Genomic DNA, 16,927 nt, shown 5'->3' with positions numbered 1-16,927 from the left:
GAAAGCCGCTTCTTCCTCTTCTCTTTCCGTCTCTTTCTAGTCCATTGTCCCCCGCCCCCGCCCCCCCCGCCCCCCCCCACGTTGAAGTAACCTAACAGGAAGCCAGCTGACTAAAGGAGAAATGGTCTGCAGAGCCTCCGTGTCATGGAGTCGATTATAATAGGGTGAGTGTGTGGGCATGAGAGATAATAACCAGCAACATGTGCTTATGTTTCTTGCTGTGATTCTGAGGAGCAAAATCACTAACTACAAAACCTGTAAATTTCAAATTTTAAGAGAGACTACCCTCTTTTCGAAAAGCTGCACATAACACTTTTGATATGGGGGGAAAAACGCGGGGGGGCGGATTTAGAGAATATTGCCTAGAGCACTACTTTGCAAATTTTAACGAAACCTGGGAACATTGTTAAAAATGCAAAATCTGATTTAATAGTCCTAAAGTGGGCCTGACAGTCTGCATTTCTAAGAAACACCCAGGTGATACTGATAATTGCTTTTTTTGGCGGGGGGGGCCTGCGTTGGGTTTTAGTTACGGCACGCGGGATCTTCCTTGAGGCGTGCGGGATCTTTTCGTTGCAGCACGCAGGGTCCTCTCCAGTTGTGGCCTGCGGGTTTTCTCTCTCTAGTTGTGGCTCGCCAGCTCCAGGGCAGGTGGGCTCTGTGCTTTGTGGCATGCTGGCTCTCTCGTTGAGCTCAGCGAGCTCAGTAGTGTGGCACGAGGGCTTGGCTGCCCCTCTGGCATGTGGGAATCTTAGTTCCCCGATCAGGGATGGAACCCTCGCCCTGTGCACTGGAAGGCGGATTCTTTACCACTGGACCACCAGGAAAGTCCCGATAATTGCATTTTAAAAGGTCTAACATTGTCCCATCTTCCTTCAGCCACTACTGTGTCATTCTATTGCTACCCTTGTATGAAAACACCTCTCTTATAGCCCATGCCGATCTCCTACCCACTAAGCAGTGAACAAATCTTCGCTGCAGGAAAGGGAAGAAGCAGGATTTGACGCTATTGGTCCAATGCTTGGCTTCCTATTGGGCAGGAGTCACGTTGACTCAGATGGGCGAGGCTGCAAGCGTGACATATCCCGCCACGGATAGCCAGGGACGCGGCAGGAGGCGGGAGCGGAAGTGGGGCGGCATGTGGGTGGGGTGGGTGACGGAAGGGGAGGGCCAGGGGAAGGCGGTCCTGTGGGCCCTTTTCCGGTGCAAGGGGCCGGAAGTTGTAGACGGGCCGTGTCAACTCGGGGGCTGCGGGTTGAGAGTGCCGCTGAGACCGCGACCATGGGCGGGAAGAACAAGCAGAGGACCAAGGGGAACCTGAGGGTGAGTGCGGGGTGGCCCAGCCAACCTAGGAGTCCTCGCCTCGCAGTGTGGCTGGCTCCGCCCGGCGCAGGGCCGGAGGATGTATGGAGCGCGGCTGTGGGGAGGCGTGCGTTTGCGTGTCGAGTGTGACCTCTCTGTTGTGTGTGCGTCCCCGCGGGCGGGGTGGGTTATCTCTGAGCAGATTGGGGAGTCGTAAGAGAAAAGATGTTCCGTGCCAGAGCTGTCCTCACCCGAGCACATCCCCCCCGCCCAACATTTTCATTAAGAATTGGTTCCGTGTCAGCTTCAAGAGGAAGGTTACCTGGACAGGGTGGTAGGGGTGAGCAAGGGAATTGGGTGGGAAGTAGTTAAGGTGAGCCTGGTGTGCAGGGTATCTCGGATCATGTCGCTCCTTCGCTTATAAACCTGCTGTGGCTGCCCACATCCCGCGGGGTAAAGGCTAAAGCCGTTACGACGATACATACACGGTGCATGGTCTGCTGCGGCCCCTTTCCACCTCCGACCGCATCTTCAACTCCCTCCGCCTCGCTCACTCCATCTGGCCATGCTTATCTCTTCACCGAAACTTGACCTTGCCTGGCAGGCTCCCCGACGCTCTTTTGTTAGGTGCCTCCAAATTTTGCCTGAGATATCTCAGTGAGGTCTCCGGTGATCACCCTATTTTAAGTTGTAGCCCTCCACCCCGCTCCCTTTTCTCCTTTCCTGCTTTATTTTATTCCGTTGCATTTATGACTTCTAACATATTAGTTGACTGTCCCGCTTCATTTACTGTCTTGCTTCACTAGGATATTAGTATAGGATATAAGCATCTTGAAGGCAGGTGTTTTTATCTGCTACTGTTATCCTTGGAGCCTAGAACAAGGACTAGCATATAGTAGAAGTTCACTAAATACTTGTTTAAACCCCAAAGTGGACTAAACCTACAGGATTGGGGATGCCATAATGATATTTTTTTATAGTACTAGGTTTATTATGGCACAGTCTAATTTTATGAGGATGCTTTTTTCCTGTTTCTGAAACAATTCTCATGATTCCAGTACCACATTTTCTTAGATCTGTCACTTAATCTGTTTTGGAGGTTAATAATAGTAACAGTGATAATAGTAACTTACCTTGTGTTAGTACTCTCCTAAATGCTTTACTTGCATCCTCATTTAATTTAAAAAAATTTTCTCAATGTTTACTTCTGAAATATTCCAAATATTAGGAAAAGTTGCAAGAATATTAGAGCAACAACTCATAAATTCTTTACCTAGAATTACCAATTGTTAATCTTTGATCACTTTTGCTTTCTCTTTCTAAATATATGTATTTTGCTGAACCGTATGAGAATTAGTTGCAGAAATCATGACCCTTAACTCCTAAATACTTCAGCATGTATATTCTAAAAACAGCGCCATTCTTCTACATAACCGTGAGCAATTATAAAATGCAGAAAATTCAACTTCAGTATAATACTATTATCTAATAATATACATTATCATATTCAGATTTCTATAGTCATCTCAATATTGTTCTCTGTAAGTTTTATTTAGATATAACATTTAAAAATTTTTTTAAATTAATTTTTGGCTCTTGGTGCGTGAGGGCTTGCTTTCTCTAGTTGCGGTGAGCAGGGGCTACACTTCGTTGCGGTGCACGGGCTTCTCATTGCAGTGGCTTCCGTTGCAGAGCACGGGCTCTAGGCACGCGGGCTTCAGGAGTTGAGGCACGTGGGCTCAGTAGTTGTGGCTTGTGGGTTCTAGAACACAGGCTCAGTAGTTGTGGCGCACGGCTTAGTTGCTCTGTGGTATGTGGAATCTTCCCGGACCGGGGACCGAACCCATGTCCCCTGTATTTGCAGGTGGATTCTTAACCTCTGAGCCACCAGGGAAGTCCCTAGATATAGCATTTTTAAAAACATCCAAGATCCATGAAAGGATCACTCACTCCATTTAGCTATCATTTAAATCTAGGCAGTTTTCCTAGTGCCTTTTTTTGGAGGAAGATTCTTTTATGACATGGACAATTTGGAAGAGTCTAGGCAATTGATTTGCTTAACTTAGATTTGTCTAATTGTTCCTTATAATTACATTCAGGTTAAACAGTTTTTGACAGAAATGCTTCATAGATGATGTGTATTTCTCAGTGCCTCTCACACCACGGGGACACATAATGCCTGTTTATTAATGAGACACATAATCCCATTATTGGTGGTATATGTTTAATCACTTGATTAAGGTGATGTCCATTGTATAAGTGTCTCTTTTTATTGGCTATTAACAAATAATATGTGGAGTAGTAACTTCAGAATAACCTGTTCTCTCATAGACTTTCACTTAATGGTTTTTAGCATCCTTTGATAATTCTTGCTGGAATCAATTATTATTATGGTGGTTTGAAAACTTATATTTAATCTTGACTACACCTAAGTAATGATTTAGTGACTGTTGTCTCATTTTAAAGATGATGATTCTGACGCTTTGAGAATTAACTTGCCTAAATTCATGTAGTCAGGAAGTTGTGGAGTTGGGATTTGAACTTCAGAGTGGCAGTCATTCATTCAACAGAAGACTTTGAATACTGAATGCCATGTATTCAAAGATGATAGAGAAATTTTCTGCTCTTGAACTATTAGTTTGATGATAGACAGATAAGTAAAAAAATAATTGTAATATATTAAAGAATTATGATACAGGTATCAATAGAAGCAAAGTGGGAGAACAGAAGAGAATGGTGATTGACCGGAGAGGCAAATGTTGAAAACATGAATGTGTTTTCAGGATTAAGTGGGAGTTTGTCAGGGAGAGAAAAGATTACACAAAGACCAAATTGTGGATAACTAATAAGAACATGCTGTGTAGCACAAGGAACTCTACTCAAATACTCTGTAATGGCCTGTATGGGAAAAGAATCTTAACAAAAAAAAAAAGTGGATATATGTATATGTATATGTATATGTATAATTGATTCACTTTGCTGTACACCTGAAACTAACACAACATTGTAAATCAGCTATACTCCAATAAAAATTTTAAAAAAAAGAAACGTGTTTGCTGTTTGAAAAAAAATGAATAAAAAGACCAGATTGTGAAAAGGCATGACATATTCGGGGAACTTTGTATTGAGTTTGGAACTAGAACATAAATAGTGGGAACAAAAGGGAGCACAGGGAGGAGGAAGTGGGACAAGGGAAGAAAAAAGTGTTAGAAAGATGACTGGAGAGGTCGAGGCCAGATGGTGAAAGGTCCCGAAAGCTTCCTGAATTTGGTCTTTAAACTGTAGACTCAGGATTGCCACCTCAAATATTATACCTCTAGAAGCCAGGCACAAAAGAATGAAGTAGGTGTAGTGTAAGAAAATTAACTGCCAGAAATAGTATCGAGGTTCTTTTTTTTTTTTTTTTTTTTTTTTTTTTGCAGTATGTGGGCCTCTCACTGCTGTGGCCTCTCCCATTGTGGAGCACAGGCTCCGGATGCACAGGCTCAGCGGCCATGGCTCACGGGCCTAGCCGCTCCGCAGCATGTGGGATCTTCCCGGACTGGGGCACGAACCCGTGTCCCCTGCATTGGCAGGCGGACTCTCAACCACTGCGCCACCAGGGAAGCCCAGTATCGAGGTTCTTAATTTTTGAACTGTGGGTATGAGCATATAACGTACAGTTGAGAAAGTAACAAGAAACAGTAACTACATTTTAAGTTCAAAGTAGACGTTGAAAAAAAGATACAATTAGTTGAAAATAATTTGTTTCTGTGAAACTGGTCGTCTGATACCTTTTCTGTACCTAGGTATCACTGTCAACTCTGGTCTAAAGGTCAGTTCAGAATTCAGCCTTGACTCCTTTAGCTTTTAGCTTTTTATACTATTTCATTATTCTGTTTCATAATAAAACTGTTTACACATGAGATTATAGGTAAGATTCCAATCTCTTAATGTCATCATAGTTTTCAGAATTATAATTCACTAACTTCCTTTGTAGCTCTTTATTCATGTATCAATATTGAGAAGGTAAACTGAATAATGTTAGTTCATTTTAATCAAGTTTTAAAATAGAGAACCTTTTTTGAAGTTAGGCCAAGTGCCACTGTTTTGAAAAAATACCTAGTCCATCATTTTCATTTCTGGTCACTCATTTCAGTTTAGAAAGTAGTACAGATTATTATTCCTTGATAAATGACTTTCCCAAGCACAGTTTTGCTAGGTATGAACAAACTGAATCACACATTTGGATTTTCAGACATTCTTACGGAGTAATAAGAAATAGATGAGTTTAGATGGGTTGTGATGTCATCCTGGACATTGAACTGAGGCATTTTCCTATTAGATGACAATGAATACATTAATTTCTTTCAACAGTTCAAGTATTTTCTTTCTTTGTCACAAAGAATCCTTAAATTTTTAGTACTGGAAGCTACTATAGTGTGTATCAATCAAGCCACTGACTGTGTTTCAAAGCAAAGGAGTGTATCTTATATCCTGGTCATTGTATTGATTTTTATGTACATACTAATGTAATTTGTAACCATTTTAGCCCAGAGAGATTTGGTTAGGCTTCGCGTATGTGGAAATGAGTGTGTCTGCCCACAAGGAACTCCTGGTCTAGAAGTTGCTATCATTAGACTTGTCCTAGGGTAGTTGCTTAATAAATATTTGTTGAATGAGTGGATGAATGAAGAGATATCCATTTATGGGTTAATTTTTCACCACTACACAGTATACATATGTGTGTATACATACTATTTATACAAAAGTTGGAAATAAAAAATTTCATAAAATAGTACTTATTCTTACCATATGTGATGCATTCTGATTTTTTAAATTTTGTCCTGTTTCTTTAAAATGTTGCCATGGCCCATTAAGTTGATATCATGAGCCTCTAATGGCTTGTAATCGCAACTTTAAAAACATGGTTCTGATGTTTAGGAAACTAGGAAATAGTTCCTAGGATCATTATTGTTAAGTTCTTGGTGACAAAAATATTTATCTTTGGCGAACATTGCAATAGATGCATAGGCTAGAGGGGAAAAGTCCTCAAATAGAAGTTTGCTTCATTGTGGGAATTGTCAAGTAATTACTCCAAAGAACTCAAAGTTAAATTTTGAACTCTACCTTGACTCTGACTTTTTTTCTCCCTACTTTCTTACCAGCCTTCAAACAGTGGCCGAGCTGCAGAACTCCTTGCCAAGGAACAGGGAACAGTGCCTGGATTTATTGGTTTTGGAACATTTCACAGTGACCTAGGCTATGTTCCTGCTATTCAAGGAGCTGAAGAAATAGACAGTCTTGTGGATTCTGATTTCCGAATGGTGCTGCGGAAACTTTCAAAGAAAGATGTCACGACAAAACTAAAAGCAAGTTTTACTGTTTTCATTAAAATGATCAAGAAAATCTTTTTGTTAAAATGTCATTGGCATATTTTATGTAAAGAAGAATGAGGAATCATCACTAATAAGTACTTTTACAATTGTAATTTTTTCTGACACAGACTTTAGGTTATACTTATCTTCTGGGTTATAAGTTAGTTTGTTGTTCTGCACTTTTTAGAATCACTTTGGAATTCTGGCTTTACAGTTTTTCCTATTAAGTAATGTAATTTTGACTCTATAATTTTAAATGGGTTTTTTTTGTTTCTGTACGTTTTATATATTTTTTAAAACAACTGAAAAGTTTCTACCATAGTAACCTATAAAGGAACTCTTCAGATTAGTCCCATATGGCACAAACAGGGATGGTGTATTCTCACGTTACATAAAATAGACTAAGCTTCTAGAACAGCATAAATATAATCAACAGCCAATATTATGGCTGTTGATCCTTAACGATTTTAATAATTTATTTTAGGCTATGCAGGAATTTGGAACCATGTGTACAGAGAGAGACACGGAAACTGTAAAAGGAGTTCTTCCATATTGGCCAAGAATTTTCTGCAAAATTTCACTAGTAAGTATTAAGACTTGACTAGTTTATTTCTGTTGTGGTTTTTTTGTTTTGTTTTTTGTGTTTTTTGTTTTTGCTTTTGGTTGAAGTTGTGGGGACTGTCAAATTTATATGATTCATTTTTGGTGAGGTTATGGAATGTTATGTCAATATTATTATGCAGATTGGATCATGTTGGGTTATAAAAAGGAGTCTGTTAGGTCCTTACTATAGAATTACCTAGATACTTTTAAGTCATAGTAAATTTTGACAACGTAATTTCTTTGTATACTTGCTGCAGAAGAATGAGAATGAATTGCTTATTTATTCCAGGCTTAGCCCTGACTCTGTCTTGAATACAGTCATTTTTATCTCATTGGGAAAAGGAAAAATTAATCAGTTTTTTAATATAATGATTGATCTTAGTTTAGCTTTGTGCATAGGTGAATTCTTATTAATGGGTCTTCATCACATACCCAGAAATGTCAGTATTTATTTTTATGGGTTAGAGCTGTTTTAAACCATATTATATTTTCAATAGGATCATGACCGCCGGGTTCGAGAAGCCACACAGCAAGCTTTTGAAAAACTTATCCTTAAAGTTAAGAAACACTTGGCTCCTTACTTAAAAAGTTTAATGGGCTATTGGCTAATGGCTCAGTGTGATACTTACACACCAGCTGCATCTGCAGCAAAAGATGCCTTTGAAGCAGCTTTCCCTCCAAGCAAGCAACCTGAAGCCATAGCATTTTGTAAGGATGAAATTACAAGTGTAAGTCTTTGGAACCATCCTGTATCTATTTTTTAAAGTATTTAAGGGATATAAGGCATATTACAAAGGCAGCTCTTTTACCTAGTATTGTGAGGGTATGAGAAGTGAAATATTTTTCAGTGGAAGATTGCGTTTTTTAAATGGTGTTTATCAAAGTTGATCATTTTGGCTTCTTAAACATAATTAACTTTTTGGATTGGATCTTTCTAAATGATTTAAGTTTTCCCTGTTTGTTTTAATTTACTGTATCTAAAAAAATTTAGATATGTGCTTTGTAATATATAATCTAAAAAAAGAATACATCTAAAAATCAAATCTAGGGGCTTCCCTGGTGGCGCAGTGGTTGAGAGTCCACCTGCCGATGCAGGGGACACGGGTTCGTGCCCCAGTCTGGGAAGATCCCACATGCCGCGGAGCGGCTAGGCCCGTGAGCCATGGCCGCTGAGCCTGCGCGTCCGGAGCCTGTGCTCCGCAACGGGAGAGGCCACAACAGTGAGAGGCCCGCGTACCGCAAAAAAAAAAAAATCTAAACTTTTTTTCCCCATATTTCCAAATCAATATGTGTATACAGAACTGTTTCATCCTGGTATTCCTTTGTATATATAGATATACAACAGTTTATTTAACTTCTTTCATTTTAATACACATTTGGGATTCTTCCCCAGTTTTTTTTTTAAGAATAGTTTTATTTATTTATTATTTTTTTAAATATTTATTTACCCAGTTTTTTATAACAAACACTGTGCCTCAGTGAACATTCTTGAATAGATTTCTTTATACCCTGTAGGAGTGGGAGTTACCAGACTTCTAGTAACTATATGTTGGGTCAAAGGGTTTAAATTTTTTATAGATATGGATAAACTGCCCTTCAAAGGGCCATACAAATTTGTACTCCCATTAACAGATACACATTTCTCCAACACTTGGCCAGCAGTTTTGCCAGACCGATATCAGCCATAACTTTTGTGGCTTTTAGTTTGTACACAATACTGTCCTTCCTCATTTTTTCTCTCCTTATTTGCTATTCCTGATATACAGACTGGAAAAAACTAGATACCAATTTGTTAGTATTATACCAAGAAATAAAAATAGATGGACTGTGAGTCCATTGAGGAGAAGTAAAAATTTTTTAAAAAAAGATAATGCTTGCATTTATTTCTTTATTTAGTACTCTTATATTTCCATAGCACCATATGTATAATCCTACTTAAACACCTTCCCTCCTCGACTCCCTTGTTTTCTCCCTGCTTCCCTCCTTTCAGTTAGTCGACCTTTCTGTGGCTTCCCATTATACTTACAAGTCCAGATTTCTTATCTTGGCCTACAAGGCTCTGCATGATGTGGTCCCTTCTTACCTATCTGATCTCTTCACCCAACATCTCTCTCTACACACACACACACACACACACACACACACACACACACACACACACGCATTCTAGTTCCCCCTTTAAGTTCTTGGTTCTTACATTCTTTATTTTTCTGTTGTACCAGAGTTGTTTTTCTAGGGTGATGGTTTGTAGTTGTGTGGGTTTTTTTGGCCACACCGCGCAGCTTGTAGGATCTTAGTTCCTGGACCAGGGATTGAACTGGGGCCCCAGCCTTGAAAGCGCTGAGTCCGAGCCACTGGACTGCCAGGGAATTCCCTAGGGTTTGTAGGTTTAATCATACTCTCAAAGGGAGTTCTCTATCCCAACTGTAAATTAAATACCATTGGTTTCTTTAAAATATCAAGTGATGAATGTTATGAGTGAAGTATCATGAGTTTGGATACTTAAGAGTTTCAGAAAATGGATTTTGAGATAATTAATTTGGTTATTCATAGTTTTGTTTATTTGGTTGGTTTTTTGTTCTTGGTTTTATTATGGATGGGTAACTGATCATTGGATATGTGGATTATTTCCTCCATTATTTTACCTTTAGTTGGCTGTGTCACAGATATACAGATATTGGGTTTGAACTTTCCTAAGTTCAAAACAAATTTATTAGAGAGTAGTTAGGCAAATGAGATCAAAATGTCATAGTGTCTATAAGAGAACATGGGCTCTGGGTCATACCACTGGGCTCTAGTCCACTCTGCCATTAGTTGGGGTGTTTGACCATGGGCAAGTTTCTGTGCTTCCATTTCCTCATCTGTTAAAGTAGGAACTAACTTGTACTTCATCGAGTTGTTCTGAGGATTTCATTAACGCATGGAATGTGCTCAAAGCAATACATGGTAAATGGAAAAACTCAGTAAATGTTGGTTATTATTATTGCTGATAAAATTGATACTGGAACAGTGGACGTGCTAGTACTGTACCCCAGAAGTAAGCAGACTTACTCCGCATTTCAAATGGAACGTTGAACCTTCCTCCATGATGGAGCAGAGCACAATGGTGTTCTCTGTGAGCAGGGAGGTGCTCGAAAAAGAGGGGCAAGGAGGGCTTCCCTGGTGGCGCAGTGGTTGAGAGTCCGCCTGCCGATGCAGGGGACATGGGTTCGTGCCCCGGTCCGGGAAGATCCCACATGCCACAGAGTGGCTGGGCCCGTGAGCCATGGCTGCTGAGCCTGCGTGTCCGGAGCCTGTGCTCCGCAGCGGGAGAGGCCACAGCAGTGAGAGGCCCGCGTACCGCAAAAAAAAAAAAAAAAAAAAAAGAGGGGCGAGGAAAGCAGAGCCTAATTCCCTCCCAAACTTACTAATCGGACAGCCCATTCACTTCACTGCTGTGTGCAAGAGGAATGGAGAAGCAAGAGGCCAGGAGTATTTAAGGGAAAATTCCTCTCAGTGGAAACTGGAGGTGTTTGGAAGAAGTACCTTATCTTTCTTTACCCCAGCAGGTGCCAACCTTGGGGATTGACGGGGGAAAAAAATTGGTAAAATTCAAACCTTTTAGTTTTGCTACTTAATTTTGCTACTTTTGTGAGAAAGGAGATAAAAACTTTTAGTTAACATGAAGTTTATGTTCTGTCTCTTCACCACTGACAATTCAATAAAATCTCAAGGCTATGGCATTTTTCCCCCTCTATAGGTGCTGCAGGATCATCTTATAAAAGAAACACCTGATACACTCAGTGACCCACAGTAAGTTGTATTGTTTCTGTGTAACTCAGGTTAAGTGAAACTATGTTTCACTTATAGGTAATAAGATGATAATTTCAATGTGACATTTTTTAAAAAAGGGATGATAAATGTAGAGGTGAAAATACTTAATATAGTGCTATTTGCCAGGTGCTGTTTTAAGTGCTTTTACCTGCAAGCTGTCCCGCTATTTAACTTGAATTATCTGGGAGCGCATGTGTTTGGTTCTTTTACAAAGAGATGTTTTTTAGGTTTTTTCCACATTTGCCTTTTGACAGTCATAGCAGGAACCATTTTAAGGTCTGGATGAAATAGTTGAAGAACTATGAATAGTTCTATTGTAAGAATAGTAAGATGTTCCATTTACTTTTTACTCTTGTGTTCTAATCAAACTATTAAGCGTCTGTAAGGGAAAGGACTCTTAGATGCAGTGTTATTTATTCTCTAATCATCCAATTAACTGCTACTGAGAGCAGTGTACGTGCACACTTATTTCAAGCCACAACTCTTAATTTACTTTCACCTTTTATTATTCGAATAATATGTGATTAAAATTCTATGTATATTGGCATTTTGTGGGGGTTTGGCACAGGGAGAATGAATATAGAGATGAAGCAACTTTGGTAGATATTCAGTGATAAAACATTTAAAATAGAAGTGCTGAATATGTAGTTTGTCTTATTCTCAATCCTTATATGTATTTATTTTCTTTTTCCATCAAGAACTATTCCAGAGGAAGAGAGAGAAGCTAAATTCTATCGGGTTATAACTTGTTCCTTATTGGCATTGAAAAAGTTGCTTTGCCTCCTACCTGATAATGAGCTTGATTCTCTGGAGGAGAAATTTAAGTCTCTTTTATCACAGAACAAGTTTTGGAAGTATGGAAAACACAGTATACCTCAGGTATCTTAATCTTTTTTATTTTAAGACATTCCTCTGATTCCTTTTTCTCCCCTGATCGTATTATTTTTTATTTAGGCTTCATGTTTATTGTTTATGTTTAAAGTTCTGCAGACACATTTTTTGTGGTGAGACTGAATTACCTCTCTTACTAGAATGTTCCTGTATTTTCATTTTTTTATTTAGTTGTTTGGACCTCCGATTCAGAGTTGAATCATCATCTTCCTCTGTTCATGGCACCTTAAAACTGCTGGGTGTGTGCAAGTCTCTTCCTTTTAATGTATTTATTTTTTCCCTTTTGTCTGTCTGTCTCCGTTTTCCACCTCCACCAGCTGCCCGTTCTAAGTGTGATTACTGTATGTGCTTTCGTCTGCGCAGTCGATTCTCATTACTTACTGTGATTATATTCTGTGAAGTCCACGAACACTGAATTAGTGAACACTGAAGCATCGCTCTTAGGGGAAATGCAGGCTTAGGCTCCTGTTAGTCTCTTGTCACGACATTTTTGACAGTTGGTCAGTACATAACCTTGTTTTATGTGTGTCTGTTTAAAGACACCTTATTTAATGTATATTGTTGATTCACTAACTTTGAATTCCCACACCACAGCACTAGACATCATGCCTGAATGAAGTTTATCTAATTTTCTCTATTAGGTATGTCACAGCCTTTTTGCATGTGTGTTTAATTACATAAATGATACTAATGATACTTTGTTATATTTCATCCCATTTATTGCTTTTTACTTAGTAGTTTTTTTTTTTTTGCGGTACGTGGGCCTCTAACTGTTGTGGCCTCTCCTGTTGTGGAGCACAGGCTCTGGACGCACTGGCTCACGGGCCCAGCCCCTCCGCGGTATGTGGGATCTTCCTGGACCAGGGCACGAACCCGTGTCCCCTGCATCGGCAGGCGGACTCTCAACCACTGTGCCACCAGGGAACCCCTTAAATTTTATACATGTACTTTTTGTTTGCTTGTTTAAAGAAATATTTATTTATTTATTTATTTATTTAGGCTGCGACGGGTCTTAGTTGCAGCATGCGGGATCTTTTTTTTTTAATTAATTAATTATTATTTTTGGCCGTGTTGGGTTTTCTTTGCTGCGTGTGGGCTTTCTCTAGTTGTGGCGAGTGGGGACCACTCTTCCTTGCACTGTAGGTGCGAGGGCTTCAGTAGTTGTGGCTCGCAGGCTCTAGAGCGCAGGCTCAGTAGTTGTGGCGCACGGGCTTAGTTGCTCTGCAGCATGTGGGATCTTCCTGGGCGGGGGCTCGAACCTGTGTCGCCTGCATTGGCAGGCAGATTCTTAACCACTGCACCACCAGGGAAGTCCCAAGCTCGCAGGGTCTTTTAGTTGTGGCATGAGAGCTCTTAGTTGTGGCATACATGCAGGATCTAGTTCCCCGACCAAGGATCAAACCCAGGCCCCCTCCATTGGGAGCACGGAGTCTTACCCACTGGACCACCAGGGAAGTCCCAGTAGTTTTTTAAAAAGTACTAAGATATTTAAATCCATTACATTCCTGTATGTATATCTGGCCCATGGCTTCTAACTGATGTGTAGTACTCAGAAGTTTGCATACATTCCATTTTACCTGTTCATTCCCCCAGTGATAGACACCCTGATTGCCTTTGACTCCCTGCTCTCACAAATAAGGCAGCAGTGAGCATCTTCATTCATGTATCCCCAGATCTGTGAGAATTTCTTTTTCTGAAATTCTCTTAATTTCTGAATTGCTGAGTCAAAGAGTATAGGCGTACTTAATTTTCTGAAGTAGTGCCAGATTGCTTACCTGATTGGCTGCATTAGTCTAGGCTCAACTATCAATACATGATGACTACTATATATCCTTATACTGTAGCCAGGACTGGGCATCATTCAACTTCCTATTTTTCAGTAGTCTAATTAGGAGTTCAAATGATACCTTTCTTTAATTTTAATTACTCTGCTAACTAGTGACTTTTAACATCTCTTCATAAGCTTTTTAGATTTTTATGTTTCCTCTGTAAACTACTTATTCATATCCTTCACCCCTTTTTTTCTATTGGAGTTCTCTTTTTCTTATTTTACTGGAGTTCCTTGTATATTTTAAATATTAGTCCTTTTGTCATTTTTAGGCATTGTAAATAATCTCCCATTCTGTCACCTTTCATGTGTCCTCTTTTATAAAGAAATCTTAATTTTGATGTAATCAAAACCACTGATTTTGCCTTATGAAGGCCTTTCTCACTTTTAAGCCATAAAAATATTGTTATATTTAATAGTTATATCTTTTTAAACAGCTATATCCTTTTTTTTTTTTTTTTTTTTTTTTTTTTTGCGGTTAGGCGGGCCTCTCACTGTTGTGGCCTCTCCCCTTGCGGAGCACAGGCTCCGGAGCACAGGCTCAGTGGCCATGGCTCACGGGCCCAGCCGCTCCGCGGCATGTGGGATCTTCCCAGACCGGGGCACGAACCCGTGTCCCCTGCATCGGCAGGCGGACTCTCAACCACTGCGCCACCAGGGAAGCCCTCCTTTTTTAATAGTTACATCTTTCTTAACAGTTATATCTTTTAATCTCTTTAGTTTTATCTTTCATAAGAAGTTTTTAATCCATCAATAACCCACCTTTTTATGTGGTGTTAAGTGGAGATCTAGTTACATTTCTCTTCATGTACAGTGAGCCACTTTTCCTAACATCACCTAGTTAAACTGTTCATTCTCTTCCTATTGATTTATGGTCCTGCCATTACGGTATATTAAGTTCCCTTATGTTCATGAGTTTTTATCAAAACTCTATCTTCTGATCTATTAGTCTTTTTTTCTTCTTATGTGAGCACCACTGTTAAAATGACATTATGATATGTCCTAATAATTGCTCAGGTGAGGCACTCTTTTCTTCATCTTCAAGACTAAGTTGTTTTAGAACTTTATTCTTCTGTATAAATTTAAGTAAATTTATTGAATTCTTCAAAAAAAAAAATCTAACTGGAATTTTGATTGGGGTTCCACTGAATGATTTGGGGAGACTTGCTGTTTTTAGGTTATTGAACCTGATGTTATAATTAACTCACAATTTATTCAGGTATTTAAAAAATATCCTAGAATAACTTTTTAAACAAATTTTATTAAGGTATGATTTACATACAATAAAATGCAGTCATTTTAAGCTTACAGTTTAAGATTTGACAGATGTATACACTCATCTTCATGTACATACCCACATAACCACTACAGTTAAGAAGTAAAACACCTTTATCACCCAAAAATTGGTTCCTTGTGTCCCTGCAAGTCATCCTCTCCCTTAACCTAGGCAACTATTTATCTACTTTTCTGTCACTACAGATTCGATTTGTCTTTTTTAGGTTTTCATATAAATGGAGCCATATATTACTCTGTATCTGGCTTCTTTTCTTTTTTCTTTTCTTTTCTTGCCGTGCTGCATAGCTTTTGGCATTTTAGTTTCCCAACCAGGGATTGAACATGGGCCCTTGCCAGTGAGAGTGCAGAGTCCTAACCACTGGACCACCAGGGAATTCCCTCTGTCTGGCTTCTTTTGCTCAGCGTAATGTTTTTAAGATTCTTTGTTGTTGCTTGTATCAGTATTTCAAAGTGGTTATACTATTGTACACTCTTAATCAGCAGTGTATGAGATTTTTAGTTCCATATCTTTATTTCAATATTGTCCGTTGTTTTAAGTCATTCTCTTGGGTGTGGCACCGGGGATCGGCAAATTACAGCTCATGGGTCAAAATCTGGCACACCTGACCTGTTTTTGTAAATCGCTTTTGTATTGTATGAGACTTTACATTGTGGTTTTAATTTGCATTTCCCTGATGGCTAATGGTATTGAACATCTTTTAATGTTTTTATTGGCCATTTGTATTTTTTTTTTTTTATTTGGCCACACCACTTGGCTTGCGGGACCATAGTTCCCCAACCAGGGATTGAACCAGGGTACCAGTAGTGAAAGTGCTGAGTCCTAATCTCTGGACTGTCAAGGAATTCCCTATCTTCTCTTTTTTTGAGGTGTCTGTTTAACCCTTTTGCTCATTTTTAATTTAATATGTTGTAGTTTTTATATCTAAAATTTCAACTTGGTTTTTGTATTTTCTATTTCTTTGATGAAATTTTCTACTTTTTTAAGACTTATTTTAAGAGCAGTTTTAGGTTCACAGCAAAATTGAGGAAAAAGTACCAAGGTTTCCCATATATCTCCTGCCCCTCACATACATAGCTTCCCCCATTATCAACATCCTCTCACCAGAGTGGTACCTGTTTTTTTTTTTTTTTAAACAGTTGATGAACCTACGTTGATACATCATTATCGTCCAGAATGCATAATTTACATTAAGGTTCACTGTTGATGTTGTATATTCTGTAGGTTTGGACAAATGTATAATGACATGTATCTGTTTCCTGTTTTTTCATTCATGATTAGCATATTTTTCTTTACCTTAATGAGTATAGTTATAATAGCTGCTGTAAAGTACATGACTGATAATAACATCTGAGATCACATTTTCTTGGCTTTCATATGTTGAGGGATTTTAGATTGTATCCTACACGTAAATATTTAGATTGCATCCTAGACGTAAATATTTAGATTGTATCCTGGAATGTTATGTTTTGGAGACAGGATTATTTTATATTGCTCCAAAGGGCATTGATGTCTTTGTGTTAGTGGGCAATCAACTTGGTTAGACTCAACAAACTCTCATGCCTGCAGTGGGCATGGTTCAAGTGTCAGCTGTAGATTTATTAGACTGTTTAAACACAGAACGTGGGGGTTCTCTTCTTTGATTCTCTTCTTTCTGGAGTTCCCTACTACTCTCTTGCCATCTTGGTTACCCTGGGCTCCTTTTCCTTGTTCTTTCAGTTCCTCCAACCAGAGGGATGTCAGGCTTTCTGTTGCAGTTGTAGCTGCCCCAGTGCCTCTGTGGTGGTGACTGCATCCACCTTCAGGGCAAAACTGCACAAAATGGGAACTCAGTAGGTG

At 39.3% G+C, this 16,927-nt stretch overlaps 1 protein-coding gene across 2 annotated transcripts in view; it reads left to right on the top strand.

Moving 5' to 3' along the window:
* Positions 1-1,281: 1,281 nt before the first annotated feature.
* The window catches only part of LTN1 (listerin E3 ubiquitin protein ligase 1), a gene marked incomplete at both ends in the record, with an annotated part of 63,485 nt that continues 47,839 nt past the window's right edge, over positions 1,282-16,927 (top strand). For both annotated transcript variants that reach the window (XM_079705448.1, XM_079705447.1), the window contains 6 exons: positions 1,282-1,323; positions 6,450-6,653; positions 7,144-7,242; positions 7,760-7,990; positions 11,002-11,054; positions 11,774-11,954. In XM_079705448.1, coding sequence (XP_079561574.1) covers positions 1,282-1,323; positions 6,450-6,653; positions 7,144-7,242; positions 7,760-7,990; positions 11,002-11,054; positions 11,774-11,954 — 810 coding nt within the window. The remainder of the gene's footprint in view (positions 1,324-6,449; positions 6,654-7,143; positions 7,243-7,759; positions 7,991-11,001; positions 11,055-11,773; positions 11,955-16,927) is intronic.

Source organism: Hyperoodon ampullatus (assembly GCF_949752795.1).
Source record: "Hyperoodon ampullatus genome assembly, chromosome: 5".
NCBI classification, from domain to species: Eukaryota; Metazoa; Chordata; class Mammalia; order Artiodactyla; family Ziphiidae; genus Hyperoodon; species Hyperoodon ampullatus.
Note: the sequence above shows the minus strand (reverse complement) of the source record. Positions and strands in the feature narration are given on the sequence as shown.